The sequence below is a fragment of the Terrapene carolina genome, unplaced genomic scaffold, assembly GCF_002925995.2.
Source record: "Terrapene carolina triunguis isolate 2854851 unplaced genomic scaffold, T_m_triunguis-2.0 Scaffold42, whole genome shotgun sequence".
Taxonomy (NCBI): domain Eukaryota; kingdom Metazoa; phylum Chordata; order Testudines; family Emydidae; genus Terrapene; species Terrapene triunguis.
The window spans coordinates 19445205-19467366 of NW_020664393.1; the positions used below are offsets into that span (position 1 = coordinate 19445205).

The 22162-nt window shown below is 42.2% G+C and overlaps 1 protein-coding gene across 1 annotated transcript in view; it reads left to right on the forward strand.

The window, feature by feature from the left end:
• LOC112108553 (gamma-aminobutyric acid receptor subunit rho-2) overlaps positions 1-22162 on the forward strand; it is a 63628-nt gene that overhangs the window by 35691 nt on the left and 5775 nt on the right. The window contains exons 3-7 of the mRNA XM_024202736.1: positions 4455-4522; positions 7764-7987; positions 16809-16891; positions 21065-21205; positions 21549-21701. Coding sequence (XP_024058504.1) covers positions 4455-4522; positions 7764-7987; positions 16809-16891; positions 21065-21205; positions 21549-21701 — 669 coding nt within the window. The remainder of the gene's footprint in view (positions 1-4454; positions 4523-7763; positions 7988-16808; positions 16892-21064; positions 21206-21548; positions 21702-22162) is intronic.

Here is a 22162-nt window from a genome sequence, read left to right on the forward strand (position 1 = left end):
TTTGTTAGTCTTAAAGGTGCCACAGGACCCTCTGTTGCTTTTTATATTTTCTAGTGGACACATGTTCCGATCGCATGTAGTGAACTATTAATTTAACAGCCTTAAGCAGTCAGCAGCAGCACCTCAAAGAGTGTGAAGGAAACCAAAGGAAAATACATGACAAGAAGTAGAGCTTAAAAAAGGAAAACAGTGAAAATAGATCTGAAAAGAAAATGGTGTGATTGTGCCACGTTTGCTCCCGCTAATGAATTCCTTCCCAGCCCACAGTAAATGTAGTGGTTGGTGTGTGGGCAAATGCTACAGTTGGATCAGAAAAGATGTAGGGATCTTCTGAGCTAGCATGCACTTATTTGATTTGCTACTTGCCAGCTAGTCCTGTTTTTTCAGGGGTGAACAATGCCCACACTAATTAAACAGGTAGACCTAGAGAAAGGGTTCTTAAACAATTTCTCAAGCCTTGTCTACATTAGGAAAATTCATTTTTCAGCTCCATCAATGGTAGCAACAATGGAAATATTACCTGCCACTCACTTATTCTACAGCTTCTATCACTACCACCAGTGGACCTACACTGGGGCAGAAAAACATACACTGGGAAAACCTGTACATGTGCACTCATAGTGTGGACAACTCCACTCTCACTTTAAATTTTGTGGGCTGCCTCACCTCCCATTCACCTTAACATCCCGGTAGCCACTAAAGAAATCTCTCAATTGGGAAAGTAATATTAAGAAAGAATTTTATATGTTCTTATCTGTCTTCAATAAAATGCAGCAGCTGGAAACAAGGAGAGCCAGCTCTGCATGGACCACCAAGTATCTACAGACCACAGCTTGGGAGTAACTGACCTAGAGAACAGTCTATTCACTAATCTTCTCACGTCTGTCTTCTTTTAAAGTCTAATGTAGGCAGATTGATAATCTGGGAAGTTTTTCCCATTTGTTTTCAAAGAAAATGAGCTACTCACCACCCGTTGTGCTAGACAGGGATTTGTCAGCTATTAAAGTTATACTCTAAGTGCATTTTGAATTCTGGGGTGATTCTGATACAAAAATAAATGCTTGAGTTGCACAGTCACTGTCTCTGTTTCTAATACAGGGATGGGTTCTCCTTCACATATGCAGAGATTTCATCAAAGATATTTTCTCACTAAGAGGCAGATGAGCTTCCCTGAACAGTGCTGCCACTACAGCTGTGCAGGAACTGGAATTTCCCTCCCGTGGAAAATTTCTCATTCAGAAAAAAAAAAGAAATTAATTGCAAATCAGAGTCAAAAACCAGATCTGCAAATTTTCCCATGGGAGGGACATTTTCAAAAAATGTCATGTTGGAAGAACCAAAACAGAATTTAAAAAGTTTCCCTGTGCCCCCTTCCCAGGCTTCCTGGCTCTGTGGCAGCCTGTCAGGTGAGCTAGGGAGACTGGGAGCTTGGGAACTGGGGCTCACAGGGCTTCTTGACTCCTCACCACCATACCCTGACTGAACTGGGCTTGCATAGTTGCTTAATTCCAATGACATTAGGCACTTATGTTGTTTCTATTCATTTGTATGCACATTTAAACCTTCAAGTATGAATAAAATCTGTGCCATGCTCTTCCACCTTTAATGACTCCCTCTTCATAAAACCCAAATCCTCTCTGGCCCCATCACCAGGGCCCATAAGACAACAAAAGTAGGTGGTGATAAGTAACAGTCACCATGGATTTGTCAAGAACAAATCGTGTCAAACCAACCTGATAGCTTTCTTTGACAGGGTAATAAGCCTTGTGGATGGGGGGGAAGTGGTTTAGTAAGGCTTTTGATACTGTCTTGCATGACCTTCTCATAAACAAACTAGGGAAATACAACCTAGATGCAAACATTCTGGGATGTATTAGCAGGAGTTTTGTAGGCAAGACACGAGAAACAATTCTTCTGCTCTACTCCGCCCTGATTAGGCCTCAACTGGAGTATTGTGTCCAGTTCTGGGTGCCACATTTCAGGAAAGATGTGGACAAATTGGAGAAAGTCCAGCGAAGAACAAAAAAAAAAATGATTAAAGGTCTAGAAAACATGACCTATAAGGGAAGATTGAAAAAATTAGGTTTGTTTAGTCTGGAGAAGAGAAGACTGAGGGGGGACATGATAACAATTTTCAAGTACAAAAAGGGTTGTTACAAGGAGAAGGGAGAAAAATTGTTCTCGTTAACCTCTGAGGACAGGACAAAAAGCAATGGGCTTAAATTGCAGCAAAGGGGGTTTAGGTTGGACATTAGGAAAAACTTCCTAACTGTCAGGGTAGTTAAGCACTGGAATAAGTTACCTAGGGAGGCTGTGGAATCTCCATCACTGGAGATATTTAAGAGCAGATCAGATAAACACCTGTCAGGGATGGTCTAGATAATACTTAGTCCTGCCATATGTGAAGGGGACTGGACTAGAGGACCTCTTGAGATCCCTTCTAGTTCTATGATTCTATGAAAACCAGTATAGTTGCAAGCTGGGATTCTGTGGGGAGCTTGTGCTGTGCATTCCTCACCCCATGCAGCTGTCATCTGTAGGGGCTCCTCTATGGCATCATGAAAAGTGTTTGAGGAAGGCAAGTTGTGGGGAGGGGGAATGAGTGGCATGTGTGGCTAGTGGATCCACAACTACATGGATCCACCTGCAACCCCTCAACACAGTAGGCAGGGCAGAGTACCTTCTGCTTCAATGGGCCCACTCTAATGCTTAGAGGTAAGCACATGTTGAAGTAAGTTGCTGGTTGTGGTCAGACTGCTCAGCACCTTTCAGGATCAAGCCCAAAATACATACTTGAAATTCCACCTCACGTGTTTTTGTCCAAAGGTGGAATCCTTGTTAGCACATTCAGTAACTCAGTCAGGCTAATATTTCTCAGACTGTTGCTATACTTCTCCAGAACACCACGGCTACTGAAAAACTGCATGAATGCAGAAGACTGTAGCAGGCTGCAGCAATATAAATGGAACAGGTGAGCTATGTCACTTGCAGTGCTCCTTTAACCCTGCCCTTGCACTGTATTGTACCACAGTGGGATGTGTCAAAGAACTGGCAATATCATTGCAGGTGGTCCAGTCGTGGTAATCAGCCTGGATTCATGCCCTGCTGATACTGTGCTGACTTATCCTACTGAAGCACCTGCTGCTGTGTGTGAACTCCCCTTTTCTACAACAGAAATGGATACAATGTTTTATCCAACCCCTGCCCCCAAACAGACGTTGGAGTCCGTGTGCCACAGCAGAAATGGCAGTAGGGTAGATGATACCTTGCAAGCTAGAAGCCCTATTGCATTCTCAGAACGGAGGTTTTCTAGTTGTCTTGGTAAATGTATGTTATTTAAAGTGCTTGCTATTGGAATTAGTTTTCATGATGATGTCATTATATTATTATTTAATATTGATATAAAAGTAGCACTTACAGATCAGGATCCAGACCCCCTATTGAGCTAGGTACTATACAAACACGGAGGTGTCATAGTCCTTGCCTGGAACAGCTTACAAGATATGGCTTTGTAACAACATCAGATTCTCTAAAGCACAACGAAAGCAACTGCATAATGATAGTAACTTCAAATTAGGGACAGGTGAGCACTTTTTACCTAACTTCAAGCACACCTGAATACTGAAAGTTTGATTCAGATTGAACGTCTTTGAATTCAAATTCAGTTTAGGAGAGATTGGAAAAAGGAGGGAGAGGAGAGATTATCCACAATGGACAAAGGAATGAGAGAAGAGGAGAAAGAAAAATCTATTAAAAAATAGGGTGTAAAATGGAACATGAGTAAGATGAGCAGGATTGGCCCTATGAGAGTAATTGTCCACTGTGAAAATGGTATAGTTTCTAGTAGCAAGGGAGTTTGCTTTTATTGTAGAATGATTTCATGCTTATTTATCCTTTGTGCAGTATCTGGCTGTTCATTTTGGAATGACTGAAAACTTTTTAAAAGTAGTCTCCAACAAGTGACTATTGTTTAATAATCAAAGAAACACATGGCAATTTGAGAACAGAAAATGACAGAGCTCTCAAAAATTCACACAAGATGAATGGAGCTTGTCACATTGTGAGGGGTTTTTTTTCCATTCCTTTTGTTATCAGCAAAGTGAAATCTCAAGGATTGTGGTTTCTTCCTCTTATTTTCCTGTATCTTCATTGGGATTTCTTTATAAAGAACTAAGATTTATAATGGGCTGGCTCTGCATTAGGAACCTTTCCAAAATGCTTCACCCCTGCTATGGATGAGCCATACACAGGTAGAGTCAGTGTTGGAGACATGCAAAGGGGAAAAAATGATATTGGGATTATTATTCTGGCTGTCTCGTCAAGGAACCACAGGTACAAGAAATTACAACATCGGACCAAAAATGTTTTGAACACTACTGTATTTTATAAAGGTAACTAAAGTCAGATGATGTAAAGGGATAGTATTTAAATGTCTAAATCTCATTCTACCACAGGTCCTGCCATTCCTGTTGGGGTAGATGTACAGGTTGAAAGTTTGGACAGTATTTCTGAGGTCGATATGGTATGTAACACTCTTTTAAACCTTGATTATTCCTAGTCAGGATAAGTCCCATATCTGGGTTTCAGTTTATCTGTCAGATGCAGGCAAATGCAGTAAAAACAACTTCTAGCAATTTTGAAAGGCCCATAATCAGAATTAAAGTCTTAATAAAGATAGACACTGTTCAAAGAGTCATCATGAGGACTTGAGATAAAGATGATTAAAATTGCAAGGGAACAAAGACCTTGAAAAGTAAATGAGCATGATCTTGGTTGATATGCAGGAGTCAGGAATATGAACAATTGCCTCCTGTGCTCATTTCATTGTACCGCATAGTGAAATTCATGTCACTTGGGTTCAGGTAGCTATAATAACTCTTGTGAGGATCATGAAAGCCTTACTTATTTTTAAATTTATTATGGAACCAGAAAATCTATTATTAAATGTATGGATCTGTGAGGAACATTAGAAGAACTAGAATCATAGAATCATAGAATATCAGGGTTGGAAGGGATCTCAAGAGGTCATCTAGTCCAACCCCCTGCTCAAAGCAGGACCAATTCCCAACTAAATCATCCCAGCCAGGGCTTTGTCAAGCCGGGCCTTAAAAACCTCCAAGGAAGGAGACTCCACCACCTCCCGAACTAATTAGCCTCATAAATCAAAACAAGCTGCTTCCTACCTTCTCATCTCTAGAGGCAGTCCTTCCAATTCAGAATGGACTCTGCCTCTATTTATGCTGAATTTGTGATGGACAACCAGATTTCGGTCACCAGTGATGTCACTCCAGAGCTTAGCAACAGCACTAAATTCAGTTGTAATTTATTCTTATTGTGTTTTTTTAAAAGGAAAGAAATGTGGATCCAATTATCAACTAATAAGTGTTACTGGCAGTAAAAGGTGTATGTGAGAGAGCTATCCTCTGAGTCTCCTGCTTTAGCTTCCATGTGCGGGAGAAAGATGGATCAAAAAGACGGGAGAGAAAAAGAAATGGGGAAAGGAGGAGGAAAAAAGAGGGAATCTTCTCTTTTCCACTCTCCCTTCATCCCCTTCCTCACTGTTCCTCTTATCATGGAGTGTGAAATCTAGGCATAATCTGCAGGGCTAAGGACAGGGTTTTAGCTTAACATCTAAACTCCACAGTATTTGTGTCTTTAATATAAACTGTTAATATTACTGTCCTGTAGTCCTTTTGTGCCACCATCGTTCTGGCTTTGCTGTACAAGGAGGCATATCACAAAATGAGAAAACAAGCCATTTTCCCTTTTGAAAAACTGAGGATCACACCTAAAGCTAGAATTTTTCCCTTTAGGTTGTAGTTACAGTGTTAAACATACTGCTGAGGACAGCTTGCTTCGTATCCTATCTGATACAAAACAATTTATAATTTCCTTCAGCAATAAGAATTGAAAGATTGATTGGATTTTATCAAGCCACAGTTGGATCCTCATTATAAGAACTTGGCTTGTGAGCATTGATATTGAAAGCAGGGATTTTCTATGGGATGTGGGTGACGATGTGATGGAAAACCCATAGAAAGCAACCAGTGCAGAGGAACCAGATCTCTGATGTTTCAAGATAATATAGCAAAACTATGCCCTAGGTAGCTCATTAAATAACACGCTAGTCTTTACCCAGGAAGACTTTCACCTAGATCAGAGGTCCCCAAACTGTGGGATGTGCCCCCCTAGGGGGGATGCGGAGGAACATTCATGGGGGTATGGCTGGGGCCCGGGCCAGGGAGGGAGCACAACCCAGCTCTGCTCCTGGCCCTGGCCCCAGCTGTCGGCCTTAGCCCCTGGCCTAGGCTCTGGCCCCAGCTGTGTCCCCCTTACCCCGTCCGTGTCTCCCCCTCCCAGAGCAGGGTCCCCACTCCCAGCCCCAGCTCTAGGGAGGGGAGTGTGAGATAAAAAGTTTGGGGACCTAGGTCCTTGCCCCTCAGAAAGCTGTGAATTTTGCTCCCTTTTCCCTCGAGCTACATCTCTCTGACTGCCTGGGGCTTTGTTCCTCAACCATAGGATGAGAGTTATTCCCACTGAAATTGTATCCTTGTATCCTGTAGCAGGAGAATAGGGCCCCTGGCCAGCATGGGTTTAGCCTTTTAATAAGAACCTTTCTTAGCATGCTATCCTGGTAGCCCACCCTTTTAAATTTGGGAAAGATAACCAACTGCAGCCCTAAATTGATCATTTTGCCTCTGACAGTTACAGATGGCACCTTCTTTCCTCCCAGCTAGTAAGTAAGAAGCTGCAATAGATTAGACTGGCTCTAGTAGTGCCGTGGGACCATAGGGATTGCTCAACCAGATTAGATCTCGGTCTGTTAAATCAGATACCTTTAATCCATCAACTGTTAGCTACTACTGCGTCTATGATAATCTGACTGCTTTGTGGGAAAAGAGACTAAAATGACATCAGCCAGTGACCACACCATCTCAACATTGTGTGTGTAAAAATGAGTCCTTTCAAACATGCTCTTAGTAAGTTTTTTTTAACAACTACTGCACCATTGGGGAAAAAACTGTGTGGGCTGCTCTTACTCCAGACCAGGCAGGCAGGGCTTTTGAAACTACTTTTGTAGCAAATTGCTTAATGGGGACTATAAAAATAATTACATGTTAATCTCTAAGCATGAAGGGGTTTTTTAGTTTAAGAAGATGCAGCTGCCAGGTTGGGGTCAATGGCAGAAACAGATGTTTTTCTTCATGCTGCTGCAGGTGTTTTCCAGTATGGCAATAATATGATTATTTCTCTAGGATACGTTGCTCAGTGTTCAGACTCATACCTTAGCTAATTTGAACAAGATTTTGTTTTTTCAAGCAGACTGGGTATATGATTATCCTTTAACTAACATCATGCTGTCAGGATTCAAAAAGCCTGTACTGATATAGTGATATGTATTTTCCTTTGAAGGTTGAATTTCAATGTGTCCTATAGACTAATAGCTTCTAAGGAATACCTGCTACAAATTGTATTAGCATTGTTGTACTTGGCGGGAATGCATTGATATCTGCATGTTACTCTGTTAGGGTGTTTGTAATGTAGCATACAAAAACGTATGGGCTGTGGAACTTTCCCAGAATGCTTTATGTCTACGGGAAGCTGTTCTGTGGAATTAGTCTGAGGAAGAAAACCATGTTTAGCAGAGAAGAGATTCAATCTGTATGAGACATATTAATATAACAATAGATGATTCCCTTTCTAATGTTTGGAAGGCAGCATTGTGATGCATTCTTTCATGGTTCTCTTTTTTTCTGGTGCAGGACTTTACTATGACACTGTACTTAAGGCACTACTGGAAAGATGAACGCCTCTCATTTCCTAGCATCACTAACAAGAGCATGACCTTTGATGGCAGGCTGGTGAAGAAGATTTGGGTTCCAGATGTCTTCTTTGTGCACTCCAAAAGATCATTCATTCATGACACAACCACTGACAACATCATGTTGCGAGTGTTCCCAGATGGTCATGTGCTATATAGTATGAGGTAACCACACAATCTAACTCACTGTCTGTGAACAGCCATTTATTGTTTGCCCAACTCTGTTCTGAGTCAGATTTGCTGAAGATAGGAATTGCCCTTGCGACATTCCCCAGGGTATAATCTGGACTGTTGGACAGCTGTGTCCCTTCAAATCTCCAACCTGGGGTGCCTTTTATACTGCTTTGCTGTGAGAGCAACCACTCCTGGTCCTGCTCTCACATAGTCTCTAGCATGCAAAATAATTCCCAGCTGAATTACATGAATGCTCTGACCAGCCATTCATGAATTACATTACAGGTGACACCAGCAACTTCCCAGTCCCAGACCTTTCCCCAGAAATGTGCGTCTTGTACTGCCCAGCTCTTCTACTGGACAATGGAAGCTCATATAAAGTCCGTCATTTCATCAATGGAAAATGATAAGCAGAAACCTTGTTATCTCAAGTGGAGGTTCCCCAACACGTCAATCCAAACACAGACAGGTTTAGATAAAACAATAAGCAAGTTTATTACGACAGAAAGATAGATTTTAAGTGATTGCAAGTAATGAGGCATAAAGTCAGAATGGGTTACAAAGAAAATAAAAGATAATATGCAAACTAATACCTAACTTAGCAAGCTAAATGGCTTGAAAACCAAGGTTTTGTCTTACCATAGGTTTACAGCAGTCTGTAGTGGCTGAAAGGCCAGGACCCCTCCCCCAGTACAATGATGCTTCCTTTGTCTTTCAAGTGTTGTAGGTGCTGTGAGTAGAGATGGGGGAAGCGAGGTGATTTGGAGGCCACTGTTTCTCATTCTTATACCCTTCTCCCCTCTTTGAGGATTATCTCCAGTTAGGGGTCATGTGACAGCCAGTCTGTTTACATGTAAACCCCCAGCTGTTCCATTGTCAATATATTAAGTGTTTGCTCACACCCTTCTTCCTGCCAAAGAATGGCCTCTTACCTAGATGATAGTCCATAATAGTCCATCTGATTATGCTGATACTTGGCTGGGGTGCCAGTGTGTTTTTTGTCCGTGAAAAACTGGTTTGGGCCTGCCTTTCTAACTCCGGATTATGTTACAGCAATGTTATACAGCAGAATCTTATAACTTTATATATAATGTTGATACACATATTTTACCAGGACAATAATGTTTAGTACTGTAGATTATGAGCTTTCAAATGATATCTCACAAGGCATACTTTGTACAAAACTTATCATAGTCTTTTAAAAATGGTGAACATGGGGTATAGTCTGTCACACTTCTGAGTCAGATTTGCTGAAGCTAGGAATTGCCATACAGGGTCAAGCAAGTGGTCTGTCTGGTCCAGTGTCCTGTTTCCAACACTGATCAGTACCGTGTTTCAAAAGAAGATGCAAGAATCCACATAGTAAGAGATTATAGGATGATCTGCTCCCAAGGAAAGTAGCCTCCTAACCCTCAATGGTCAGAGAATAGCTTAGTGCATCAGGAGTGTTTGTCCTTCAGTCAATATGTGCTTTAAATTAGGCTCTGCAGTACACTAGATGGTGACGTCCAGAACTGTCAATTTTTGCTTCATATTTGCTAGAAAAACAGCCATTCTCTTTGTTTTCTGGGATAAGTTGCACATCCCTACCAAGCTTTAACCAAAGTTAATTGAGGCTGAAGTGGCTGCTAAAAGATGTACCTTAGTAGCTGATTCTCAGGCAGATTACTGGCTGAAAGAATTCTGAGGCAACACCCCAGTAGTGCATCAGGGACTTCGGTTCCTCCAGATGGATAAGATAAGAAGTATGTGTTGGAAAATACGACCCAGATAGGTAGGAGAACCCAAGGGCTGCAGGGCTTTTCAGAGTTCCTTTAGACCAGGGTCGATAAAAATCATTGATTTTTTTTTTAATTAAAAATTGGATTTTTTAAATTTAAATTGGATTTTGATTTAAATGGGATTTTTTTAATGTAAATTAAATACAGTTTTTTTTTTAAATACACCTATTTAAAATTAAATTCAAAATTAGGACAATTTATGTTGAGGCCGAAAATTAAAATAATCTATTGAAATAATTTAAATTAAATAAAAATAATAATATTAAGCAGTATATATTTGCTTGCAAGATTTAAAGAAAGTCAACCCACTTCACCTGTTGGAAGGCACTGGTGAAGCACCTGAAACCAGAATTTGTTGAAGTGCTAATCCAACTTTTGACAGCAAGTAGCCTTTTCTGCAGTTGCAGGGAGAATTTTTTTTTCCATTTCCATTTATTCAACAGTTCACTGACTAGCTAATTCAAAGTTTAAAAAAAACAATGGAAATTGAAAAAACAGGAAAGCTTGTTTTGCCTCTTCAAATCTATTAATAAGAACTAGATGGGAAAGAATGAGATCTACTAGCTCTAAAATCTCGCCAGACTTGATGACCAGAAACAATCAGTTCAATTCACTAACTACAGGTAATACTTCCTTTGTTTAATAAATTAGTTGGTTTTAAATGCAAAACATGTTTTGGTAAACTTACTGTATTTTTCTTATGGATCCAGGATAGTTAACGTAGTTTTATTTAACGAATAAAAAAAATTTGAAAATGCTATTTTGGGGCATTTTAAATTTAATTTGAATTTCCATCCAAAGAGCTTGACACAAATCACACACAAAAATGAATCGTCATCTAATATACAGGAACTGCACTGTTGACCATTTTCTAACACAAAAAATGTAAAAGTTAAGAATCTGAATAAATGTAAGTTAAGCGATATCATGGCTTAAATAAATGTATATAAATACAGTGTATCCTGGCTAGCAAGAAGAAGCACCAAATTTACAGATTCATAGATTCCAAGGCCAGAAGGTACCGTTGTGATCATCTAGTCTGACCTCCTGTATAACACAGGCCATAGAACTTTCCCCAAATAATTCCTAGAGCAGAGCTTTTAGAAAAACATCCAATCTTGATTTAAAAATTGTCATTGATGGAGAATCCGCCACAACCATGGTAAATTATTCTAATGGTTAATTACTCTCAGGGTTAAAAATGTACACCTTATTTCTAGTCTGAATTAGTCTAGCTTCCACTTGCAGCCATAGGATAGTGTTAGACCTTTTTCTGCTGGATGGAAGAGCTCATTACTAAATATTTCCCCCCCATGTAGATATTTATAGACTGTAATCAAGTCAACCCTTAACCTTCTCTTCATTAAGCTAAATAGATTGAGCTCCTTGAATTTATCACTACAGAGCATGTTTTCTAATGCTTTAATCATTCTCATGGCTCTTCTATGAGCCATCTCTAATTTATTATCATCCTTCTTGAATTGTGGGCACCAGAACTGAACACAATATTCCAGCAGCCAATACAGAGGTAAAATAAGCTCTCTCCTCCTACTCGAGATTCCCCTGTTTATGAATCATCCCCAGGATCATATTAGCTCTTGGGCCATAGTGTCACACTGGGAAATCACGTTCAGCTGTTTATCTGCCATACCCCCAAATCTTTTTCAGAGTCACTGCTTCCCAGGATAGAGTCTCCCATTGTGTGACTATGGCCTATATTCTTTGTTTCTAGATATATATGTTTATATTTAGCCATATTAAAATGCATATTGTTTGCTTGCTCCCAATTTACCAAGTGATCCAGATTGTTCTGAATCAGTGTCCTGTCCTCTTCATCATTTACCAGTCACCCAGTTTTTGCATCATCTGCAAACTTTATCAGTTATGATTTTAAGTTTTCTTCTAGGTCATTGATATAAATGTTAAATAACACAGAGCCCAGAATGGATCCCACAGGACTCACCTGGAAACAAACATGCTCGATTATGCTGTTTATAGTTAGATTTTGAGACTTATCAGTTAGCCAGTTTTTAATCTGCTTTATGTGTGCTGTTTTAATTTTATATCATTCTAGTTTTTTAATCAAGATGTCATGTGGTACCAAGTCAAATGCCTTACAGAAGTCTAAATACACCGGACTCTTGCTAGAATGCAGGATTTGGGATCCATGCGTGGTTCCGCGTTAACGCAGGGACAACGTTAAAAGGAATTGCATTTAAAGTAATTAAATTTGGGATCCATGGCTGCGTCCGCATTATATGTGAATTCGCGCTATATAGACGCGCGTTCTGGCGAGGGTCCAGTGTATATTACACCAATACTATTAACTTCATCAACCAAGCTTGTAATCTCACCGTTCTCACTACCATGAGGATTTTGAATGGGACCCAATCCAGCAAGCAGCTTCAGAGCAGACCTACTGAATCAGTCCCTATGGGTGGGTTAGGTAATCCTCCATCTACCTTCCCCTGGTTTGTGGGATCGCTCTAGGGCTTAGAGGGGAGATAGGCATCTGGGTAGCTAGAGTGAAGCAGCAATGTGCATGCCCAGAGGCAGAAACTGGGGAATTTTTATAATGAAACTTTAGGCACTGAGTGAATTTAGGCACCTACAGGGTTAGGTGGCAGCCAGGAAGGAGTTTTGTGGATTATAGTGAACCCTACAAATGGGAGTTAGGCACCCAAATCTGGTTTAGGCTCCTAAGTACCTTTGTGAATCTGGGCCTTAGTTTCTCTATTCCTGATCTGTAAAATGAACGTAATAGCACTTCCCTACTTCACAAGGGTGTTGGGGAAGATAAATACAATAAAGCTCATGAGATGCTCAGATGCTCGGGCAACGGGGGCCATATAAGTACCTAAGTGAGAGAGAGAGAGAGAGAGAGAGTAGCCTAGGATAAGGGAATGACATGTGCAATGCACATTTGTTTTAATAAAATAATTATTTTTCTTAGGACCTATTGCTCATCAGTTTCAACATACAGCAGATAAAAAAACTGGATACATTGTTTTAATTTGCTTCACAATATCATCACAAAGTTAAGATCAAGTAAACGTGCACCTTAGCAGCATGAATATACTCTCCTTGTGGTCTTTTGGCAGTATGCATAGAAGCAGGGTTCACAAAATCACATTAGGGACTTATAAATTCAAGACCATTTGGTCTATACTGCACTTTAATCGAGGGGATCTCTTATTGACAGGTTGAGTTTCTGTGTTCTCTGACTAATGAATTGTTAATAACTACATGTATTAGGAAAGAAAATGTCATATTGTAATGACACAAAGTTATACAGTATTTAACTATGATGGACAACACTGTAGAGAACTATGAGAAATTGTTACCATGATAGCAGCACTGTCTGAGCTCCAAAAATCTGCTTTGGCTAAGTTCTGCTCTGGTTTATAAACAATACAACTCCAGTTACTTCATTGGGGTGATCGGTGTGTAGGTCGGGGCAGAATTTGGCCCATAGCCCTTTGATCAGCAGAAAGGTTCTTTGTCACCATCTGAAATGAACCAGGGAAGCAGTCAGAGGCAGCATAAACAGGACTATAAACTTTAAAGTGACGACTCACATCTGGACTGTCCCTACTGAATTTAGAGCCTCACTTCAAATCAGTTAATGAGAAGAAACCTCCTGGTTCCCTGGTAAAGTAACATTAGGGCTGATTAGATTCAGATTTATAAACTCAAGCCGGGATTGTTTCAGATCCCGAGGCCCGATGTGAATTTAACAGAGGCAAATCTTACTACTGGAAAAATAGCTGCCCCCCATTCCACCAGTAATAATCAGCCCTCACAGTTTAAACAAGATTGATCCAGCACTAAGAAAATCAGCTTTCCCCTAATAGTAAATAGATCGAGGGGCCTTTCATGCTATTGTTGCTGATTTATGCATGTGGAACTCAGGCGGGTTTGTTGTAGTGACTGAGGTGGAGTGAAGGCAAAACAAGGAAAGAACAGGAAGCTGGACATAAAGGAAGTGATGTCATGCTAGGAGTCTACTACAGGCCACCTAACCAGGTGGGAGAGGTGGATGAAGCTTTTTTTAAACAACTAACAAAATCATCCAAAGCCCAAGATTTGGTGGTGATGGGGGACTTCAACTATCCGGATATATGTTGGGGAAATAACACAGCGGGGCACAGACCATCCAACAAATTCTTGGACTGCATTGCAGACAACTTTTTATTTCAGAAGGTTGAAAAAGCTACTAGGGGGGAAGCTGTTCTAGACTTGATTTTAACAAATAGGGAGGAACTCGTTGAGAATTTGAAAGTAGAAGGCAGCTTGGGTGAAAGTGATCATGAAATCATAGAGTTTGCAATTCTAAGGAAGGGTAGAAGGGAGAACAGCAAAATAGAGACAATGGATTTCAGGAAGGCGGATTTTGGTAAGCTCAGAGAGGTGATAGGTAAGGTCCCATGGGAATCAAGACTGAGGGGAAAAACAACTGAGGAGAGTTGGCAGTTTTTCAAAGGGACACTATTAAGGGCCCAAAAGCAAGCTATTCCGCTGGTTAGGAAAGATAGAAAATGTGGCAAAAGACCACCTTGGCTTAACCACGAGATCTTGCATGATCTAAAAAATAAAAAGGAGTCATATAAAAAATGGAAACTAGGACAGATTACAAAGGATGAATATAGGCAAACAACACAGGAATGCAGGGGCAAGATTAGAAAGGCAAAGGCACAAAATGAGCTCAAACTAGCTAAGGGAATAAAGGGGAACAAGAAGACTTTTTATCAATACATTAGAAGCAAGAGGAAGACCAAAGACAGGGTAGGCCCACTGCTTAGTGAAGAGGGAGAAACAATAACAGGAAACTTGGAAATGGCAGAGATGCTTAATGACTTCTTTGTTTCGGTCTTCACCGAGAAGTCTGAAGGAATGCCTAACCTAGTGAATGCTAATGGGAAGGGGGTAGGTTTAGCAGATAAAATAAAAAAAGAACAAGTTAAAAATCACTTAGAAAAGTTAGATGCCTGCAAGTCACCAGGGCCTGATGAAATGCATCCTAGAATACTCAAGGAGCTAATAGAGGAGGTATCTGAGCCTCTAGCTATTATCTTTGGAAAATCATGGGAGACGGGAGAGATTCCAGAAGACTGGAAAAGGGCAAATATAGTGCCCATCTATAAAAAGGGAAATAAAAACAACCCAGGAAACTACAGACCAGTTAGTTTAACTTCTGTGCCAGGGAAGATAATGGAGCAAGTAATTAAGGAAATCATCTGCAAACATTTGGAAGGTGGTAAGGTGATAGGGAACAGCCACCATGGATTTGTAAAGAACAAATCATGTCAAACCAATCTGATAGCTTTCTTCGATAGGATAATGAGTCTTGTGGATAAGGGAGAAGCTGTGGATGTGGTATACCTAGACTTTAGTAAGGCATTTGATACGGTCTCGCATGATATTCTTATCGACAAACTAGGCAAATACAATTTAGATGGAGCTACTATAAGGTGGGTGCATAACTGGCTGGATAACCGTACTCAGAGAGTTGTTATTAATGGTTCCCAATCCTGCTGGAAAGGCATAACGAGTGGGGTTCCGCAGGGGTCTGTTTTGGGACCGGCTCTGTTCAATATCTTCATTAACGACTTAGATATTGGTATAGAAAGTACGATTACTAAGTTTGCGGATGATACCAAACTGGGAGGGATTGGAACTGCTTTGGAGGACAGGGTCATAATTCAAAATGATCTGGACAAATTGGAGAAATGGTCTGAGTTAAACAGGATGAAGTTTAACAAAGACAAATGCAAAGTGCTCCACTTAGGAAGAAAAAATCAGTTTCACACATACAGAATGGGAAGAGACTGTCTAGGAAGGAGTACGGCAGAAAGGGATCTAGGGGTTATAGTGGACCACAAGCTAAATATGAGTCAACAGTGTGATGCTGTTGCAAAAAAAGCAAACGTGATTCTGGGATGTATTAACAGGTGTGTTGTGAGCAAGACACGAGAAGTCATTCTTCCGCTCTACTCTGCTCTGGTTAGGCCTCAGCTGGAGTATTGTGTCCAGTTCTGGGCACCGCATTTCAAGAAAGATGTGGAGAAATTGGAAAGGGTCCAGAGAAGAGCAACAAGAATGATTAAAGGTCTTGAGAACATGACCTATGAAGGAAGGCTGAAAGAATTGGGTTTGTTTAGTTTGGAAAAGAGAAGACTGAGAGGGGACATGATAGCAGTTTTCAGGTATCTAAAAGGGTGTCATAAGGAGGAGGGAGAAAACTTGTTCACCTTAGCCTCTGAGGATAGAACAAGAAGCAATGGGCTTAAACTGCAGCAAGGGAGGTCTAGGTTGGACATTAGGAAAAAGTTCCTAACTGTCAGGGTGGTTAAACACTGGAATAAATTGCCTAGGGAGGTTGTGGAATCTCCATCTCTGGAGATATTTAAGAGTAGGTTAGATAAATGTCTATCGGGGATGGTCTAGACAGTATTTGGTCCTGCCATGCAGGCAGGGGACTGGACTCGATGACCTCTCGAGGTCCCTTCCAGTCCTAGAATCTATGAATCTATGAATCTATGAAGCATCATACTCTGGAACCCAGTGAAATATTTTTTTTATAAGAAACCAATTTAATATAAGGCAGACATCCAATAAAACACACTCAAATACACTAAAAATATTATTATTGTTTGCTGTTTGAGTTGCAGTAGTGTTCAGAGGCCCCAACCTATTACAACAGTCCCTGGAAGCTACTCTAACTGGACTAGGAGCCAAACTGCTCCACACCAACCATGGAAATCATGAGCGTACAGATGCGGTGTAAACCTTCACATGGCCTGTGCACATCCAACCATGTCTATATCTGAAGGGCAGGGCCTCTGTACCTGACTAGGAAGTTTCTTAGTTCTTTTATGTTAACACATTATGCATAGTTTCTGTTTTTAAATCTGGGAAATGATTTTTATATATTTAAAATTTATATTTTCTGTGCCCCGTGACACGTCCTCTACCTTCTCTGGAATATAGCGTCTCTTTTAGGAAGTGACCTTTCCTCTTTGGATTTCTAGGATCACTGTGACAGCAATGTGCAACATGGACTTCAGTCGATTTCCCCTGGACTCACAGACTTGTTCTCTGGAACTGGAAAGCTGTAAGTTGTATAGACGTTCTTAGCTGCAAGTCCCCCTTAGCTGACTGTACGCATTGGTTGGTTATACATACTTCAGAATAAAGAAAAATAATATTTTGGGGCCTGAGTCAAGGCCTGTTGAAGTCAATGAGCTTCTTTCCACTGAGTCAATGGGTTTTGGATCGGGTCCTTATTTGTGGAGGGAGTGAGTGAGTGTGAGTGTGTGTGTGTGAGAGAGAGAGTTTGTAGTAGATGACAAAGAAAAACAACAAAAGTCAAACTAGGGTCCTACTCCATGGGCTGGTGACTATTACAACACATTGGTTTGGAGGGAAAACTCAGAATTTCTGCTGTGTTGGTTGGCTCTGTTTGGGAGATGATGTTTGAAACCATCATGGAGGACAGTTAATAATTGCTACTCTTTTCAATGTATGTACCTTTCATCCCCAAAGACTCTAATGTGCTTTACAAACGATAGGCCTGATCCTGCAAGTACTAAAGTACATGAGCAGTCCCACTGAGTTCAACTTGGGTAATTCAGTTCAACTTAATGGGACTCACCAGCGGCATGAAGTTGCTTTCATGCTTACGTGCTAGATTCACAAAGAAACTTTTAGGTACCTAGAAAATCACTGGGATTTACAAAGCCTGGGTTAGGCATGTAGGCTCCTTATTCACTGAAAATGACTCTATCCTGGTGGATAGAGCACTCATCTGTGAGGTGGGAGACACAAGATCCAGTCCCTGTACTCCAATTAATTTTTAAAAATTATTTATCCAGAGAGCAACAGGTGAGACTGAGGGAACCCCACATCAGAATATCCCATAGCCCAGTGGTTAGAGCACTCACCTGAGAGGTGACGACAGATCCCTGTTCAAATCCTGTCTCCCACTCAGGTGGAGGGGGGATTTGAACCAGGGGACTTCCACATTCCAGGTGAGTGTCCTACCCCCTGGATAGGGTGACCATATTTCCCTATGCTGAATACGGGACACTTGGTAAAATTACTCATATTCAAGCGAGTTCAACGGCAATCTATCAGAACTATGCAGTACAAACGTTCAAATTAACATCGAGTTGACTGAGCACCCGTTAAGAAATACTGCGTAGTTGGATTCTTTTTATTTACATTCTTATCTTTAAGGCTTTAGGGTTCACACGGGAGAGGTGACACACACACACTCCCATACACCTCTCTCACACGGGGGGTAACTGACCAACCCACCCGACCCTCCCTGCCTGGCACGCTCTGCCCTCCATGCCTGGCTGAGCCCCCGGGACGGACCCGCCTCTCCTGGTACCTGGTGCCGCATCTTCCTGAGGCAACAAGTGTGGGGGGGTGCGGCATGCAGGGTCACATACCCTCACTCCCCCAGATTTCTGCCAGGGTTCACACCAGAATGTGGCCAGCAACAGCCTTTCGGCCCTGTGCGGGAGGGAAGGGACGGAAGCGGCTTCCAGCCGCAGAGGGAAGGGCGGGAAGGGATGACCTGGCTCCTGTCTTTGCAGAGCTCATCTCTTCTTCTCCCACCCTCCCATGGCTGGAAGCAGCTTGTCCCTTCCTGCCTGCACAGTGTTGAAAGGCAGCTAACACTGGCTGCTGCTGGCCAACAACATAACCCAGCTGCCTCCTGTCCCCACCAGCTACAGCGTGGGCAGGAAGGGGTTAAGCCCTATGGATGCATTGTGCACCGGGGCCCAGAGAACCTGACTGCAGGGGCTTCAGCGAACTGGCCAGAGAGATGGCTCAGCAGTGCAGGGTGCCTAGGGGATGGGACGGAACAGCCCCATGCTCCGTGGGGGCACGACCCAGGGTGGGAGGGTCGGGGGTCAAGAGGATGCTAAGCCCCTGCCCTGGGGGCTGCTGTGGAACCTGCAGGTTTGGGGCATGAACAGCAGAGCTTAGCTGAGGGGCGGAGAGGCTTCCCTGTACAAGCATTGTGTGGGGCTTTGGCACATGCAGGGCTCGCCTCCTCCTGGCTGGCACCCCAAGCTGGAGGGTCTTGGGCTACCCCGGGACCCCAGCCCAGCCAGAGGAAGTGGGGGAAGGAAGGAGCCTGCTGGCCAGGCTGCTGGTGAGCTCAGTGCTCTGACCAGGGGCTGGTTCTCCACACAGCGCTGGGAGCAGGACGTGCCCACCGATGGGGATATGGAGGAGCAGTGGGATTCGGGGGGGGGGGGGGCGAAGGGACAAAGCAGGGGGAGGATAGTGAGAGGGGGAGCACATAAAGGGCTGATGGATGGGTAACAGAGATGACATGTAACTGGCCATTGCCTGGCACCTGCCACCGCACCATGCAGCCAGTGCCACTTGGAAACGGGACGGGGAGGCAGGGCCCTGTTTGCCAATAACCAGCATGTGACGGGGCTGTGCTGACGGACCAGCAGGGGATCGGCTGGCCCTGTGTGCTGCTTTGCCCCACCACCAGCCTTGCACCCCCACCCCCATCGTTGGCCACTGGACACCACCCCCGACTCACCACTGGTGGGAGGACGGCTGGCAAGCAGGGATCTGTCCAGCAGCAGGACCCATCAGTACTGATGGGGGCGGGGGAGAGACAGAATATACAGGACAATTTGCCTGTTTTTAAGAAAAAGTTGGGACACCTGCAGGAGGGCTTAAATATGGGACTGTTCCTTTAAAAAAGGGATGTCTGGTCACCCTACCCCTGGACTAAAAAGTTATGAGGGAAATCCTCTTTCTCCTCCTTTGGTGTTTTGTGTAAGCCTGTCTATATGGGCCTCATTGGGTAGGTCTGAGCAAGTTAGGCAAAGGAAAGCTTATCTTCTCTAGGTTCATGCGTCACTCTAGGGCTGACGTCTGGATGCCTGGCATGGGGCTGCAGTGCACAGGTGCAAAGGCAGAAACATACGTGTTGAGGGAACTTTTACTGGAAAAATTTAGGCACTGAGCAATTTTAGGTGAATTTGTGAATCCCACTGGGGCCTGATTCTGGGATTGAGGCACCTAAAGTGACAATTGAGTGCCTAAATCCTTTTGTAAATCCAGCCTTAAATGTTTTAAACAACAGTGTTTCCACTGCTATCCTTGGGAGACTATTCATCAGTCTCTCAAGACCAATTACCTAATTGTTCTGATGTTTCGCCAGACATTTAGCCAAAATTTTCCTTTGCTAAATTTCCTCCCTTTTCTCCCTCATTATGCTCACATAGCATACTAAATAATTCCTCTCTCTTTTGTGTTTATACCCTTCAAATACTTGTTGATTTGTTACCTACAGTGATACCTCTCACCTTCAATTACATCTTTCAAATAACATTTTAGATGGCTGTCTCTCACTTTCCCCCTAAATTTGGCCAGATTAACCATAATTACTTCCTATAATCTTTCCTGATAAACCCCTTTCCAGCCCCTTATTCAATTCTGGTGTTCATCTCTGAATCTCCACCAATTTGTCTAAATTTTTCTGGTAGTGTGGTGATCAGAAATGTACAATTCTAGTTATACTACAGTGCTGTATAAAGGCGGACCTGGAACATGACGTGATGTCTTTGGTTTGGCTTTTTGTGCTGCTACATTACATGGTATGGCAAGATCCTTATTTAATCTACTGTCCATTAAAAACTCTATTTATTTGGCATTACTGCATTCCAAAGATGTACCTGTGTTTCAGGTTATTTTCTGCAGATAAATTCATCTGCATTTTTTCCAAACAGAATTCAATGTTATTTTCCACAAATACTTCCAACCTCTCTAGTACACAGGGCCAGCTCCAGGCACCAGCCCACCAAGCTTGTGCTTGGGGCGGCACCTGGAGGGGGGCGGCGCGGCGCTCCGGCCGCCGGGGAGAGCGGGGCCAGGGCCGGGCTCGCCGCCCTCCCCCCGGCGCTCTGGCTGCCCTCCCCCCTGGGGGGCGCCGCCGGACGGCCTTTTGCCTGGGGCGGCAAAAAAGCCAGAGCCAGCCCTGCTAGTACACTTTGCATTATTAGTCTGTCCTCCCTAGTATTTGTGATGTTCCCCAATTGAGAGCCTGATCATGCACTAGAGTCCATGAAACATGGACCCCTGCACCAAGCAGATCACAATGCAGGACTGGGGCCTTAGAATCATCTGTGAATCTCACTAATATGTTCCTTATCCACACATAGTTACTTTTTATACTGACTGTTTACATGAAATATCCTAAAGCCAAGTCACATTGTGTCTTTTTTTCTTTTCTTTTTTTCTGAAGATGCTTACACTGATGAAGATCTGATGCTTTACTGGAAAAATGGGAACGAATCCCTGAAAACTGATGAAAAGATTTCCTTGTCTCAGTTTTTGATACAAAAGTTTCATACTACTTCCAGACTCGCTTTCTACAGTAGCACTGGTATCATTCTTCTTAAAATGGTTTTATTATTCTTTTGAGTCATTGCCATATATTTATAGTTCAGTGTTAAACATTTGCCAGGTGAAATTTAAATGAAATTTCTATAAGACGTGCTTGAGTAATAGTCTCTTTCCCTTTGTCCTTGTCATCTTTGGGATTATAGATCATTACAGTCTATGTGCTGTGAACGATGCAAAGAATATAGAATTCCCCCTCCCCCTGTATATATTCACAGTTATAGATTGTCTACTCTTATAAAGTAAATATGATTTTCTGAAAGATGTAGCAGCTCTGTATGTGTCATTAAAATGCTCTTCATGACACTTTTTCCCCCTCCCAACAGGATGGTACAATAGACTGTACATAAATTTCACTTTACACCGCCACATCTTCTTCTTCTTGCTCCAAACCTATTTCCCTGCCACTCTAATGGTCATGCTATCGTGGGTGTCCTTCTGGATTGATCGCAGAGCTGTACCTGCTAGAGTGTCATTAGGTGAGGGCAATTAACATCAACCATGAATGTGACAAAACCTTTGAAAATTGGAGGAGTAGGGGGAGGGGGAATTCTCTGTTTCATTTGTTAAATATGCTAGGAAAATACATATGTATTTTATCTGATAGTTAAAGTACTTTAAGGTCTGTACTTTGTCTTATGTTCTTCATTGTTGAATTGCTTCTTCATGATTGATAAATCTTCTTGATCTGTATTTAAATCAGGGCAGAAGATGGAACTGTATTTTAAAAAGAGAAGGAAGCAGAGAAAAGAGATTCCAGTGTTTGTGAACTAGTGAATCAAGATTTCTAATTATAGGGCCAACCTAACAGTCCTGAAATGGGCATTAAAATAAATGAGAGTTTTGTCTAATTCAGGACTGTTGGAATTTCTTTTGTTTAAAAAATAAAAAAAGAAACAGATGTGCTCAGTTATTAATGCCTAAGTCAGAGAGAGACAGA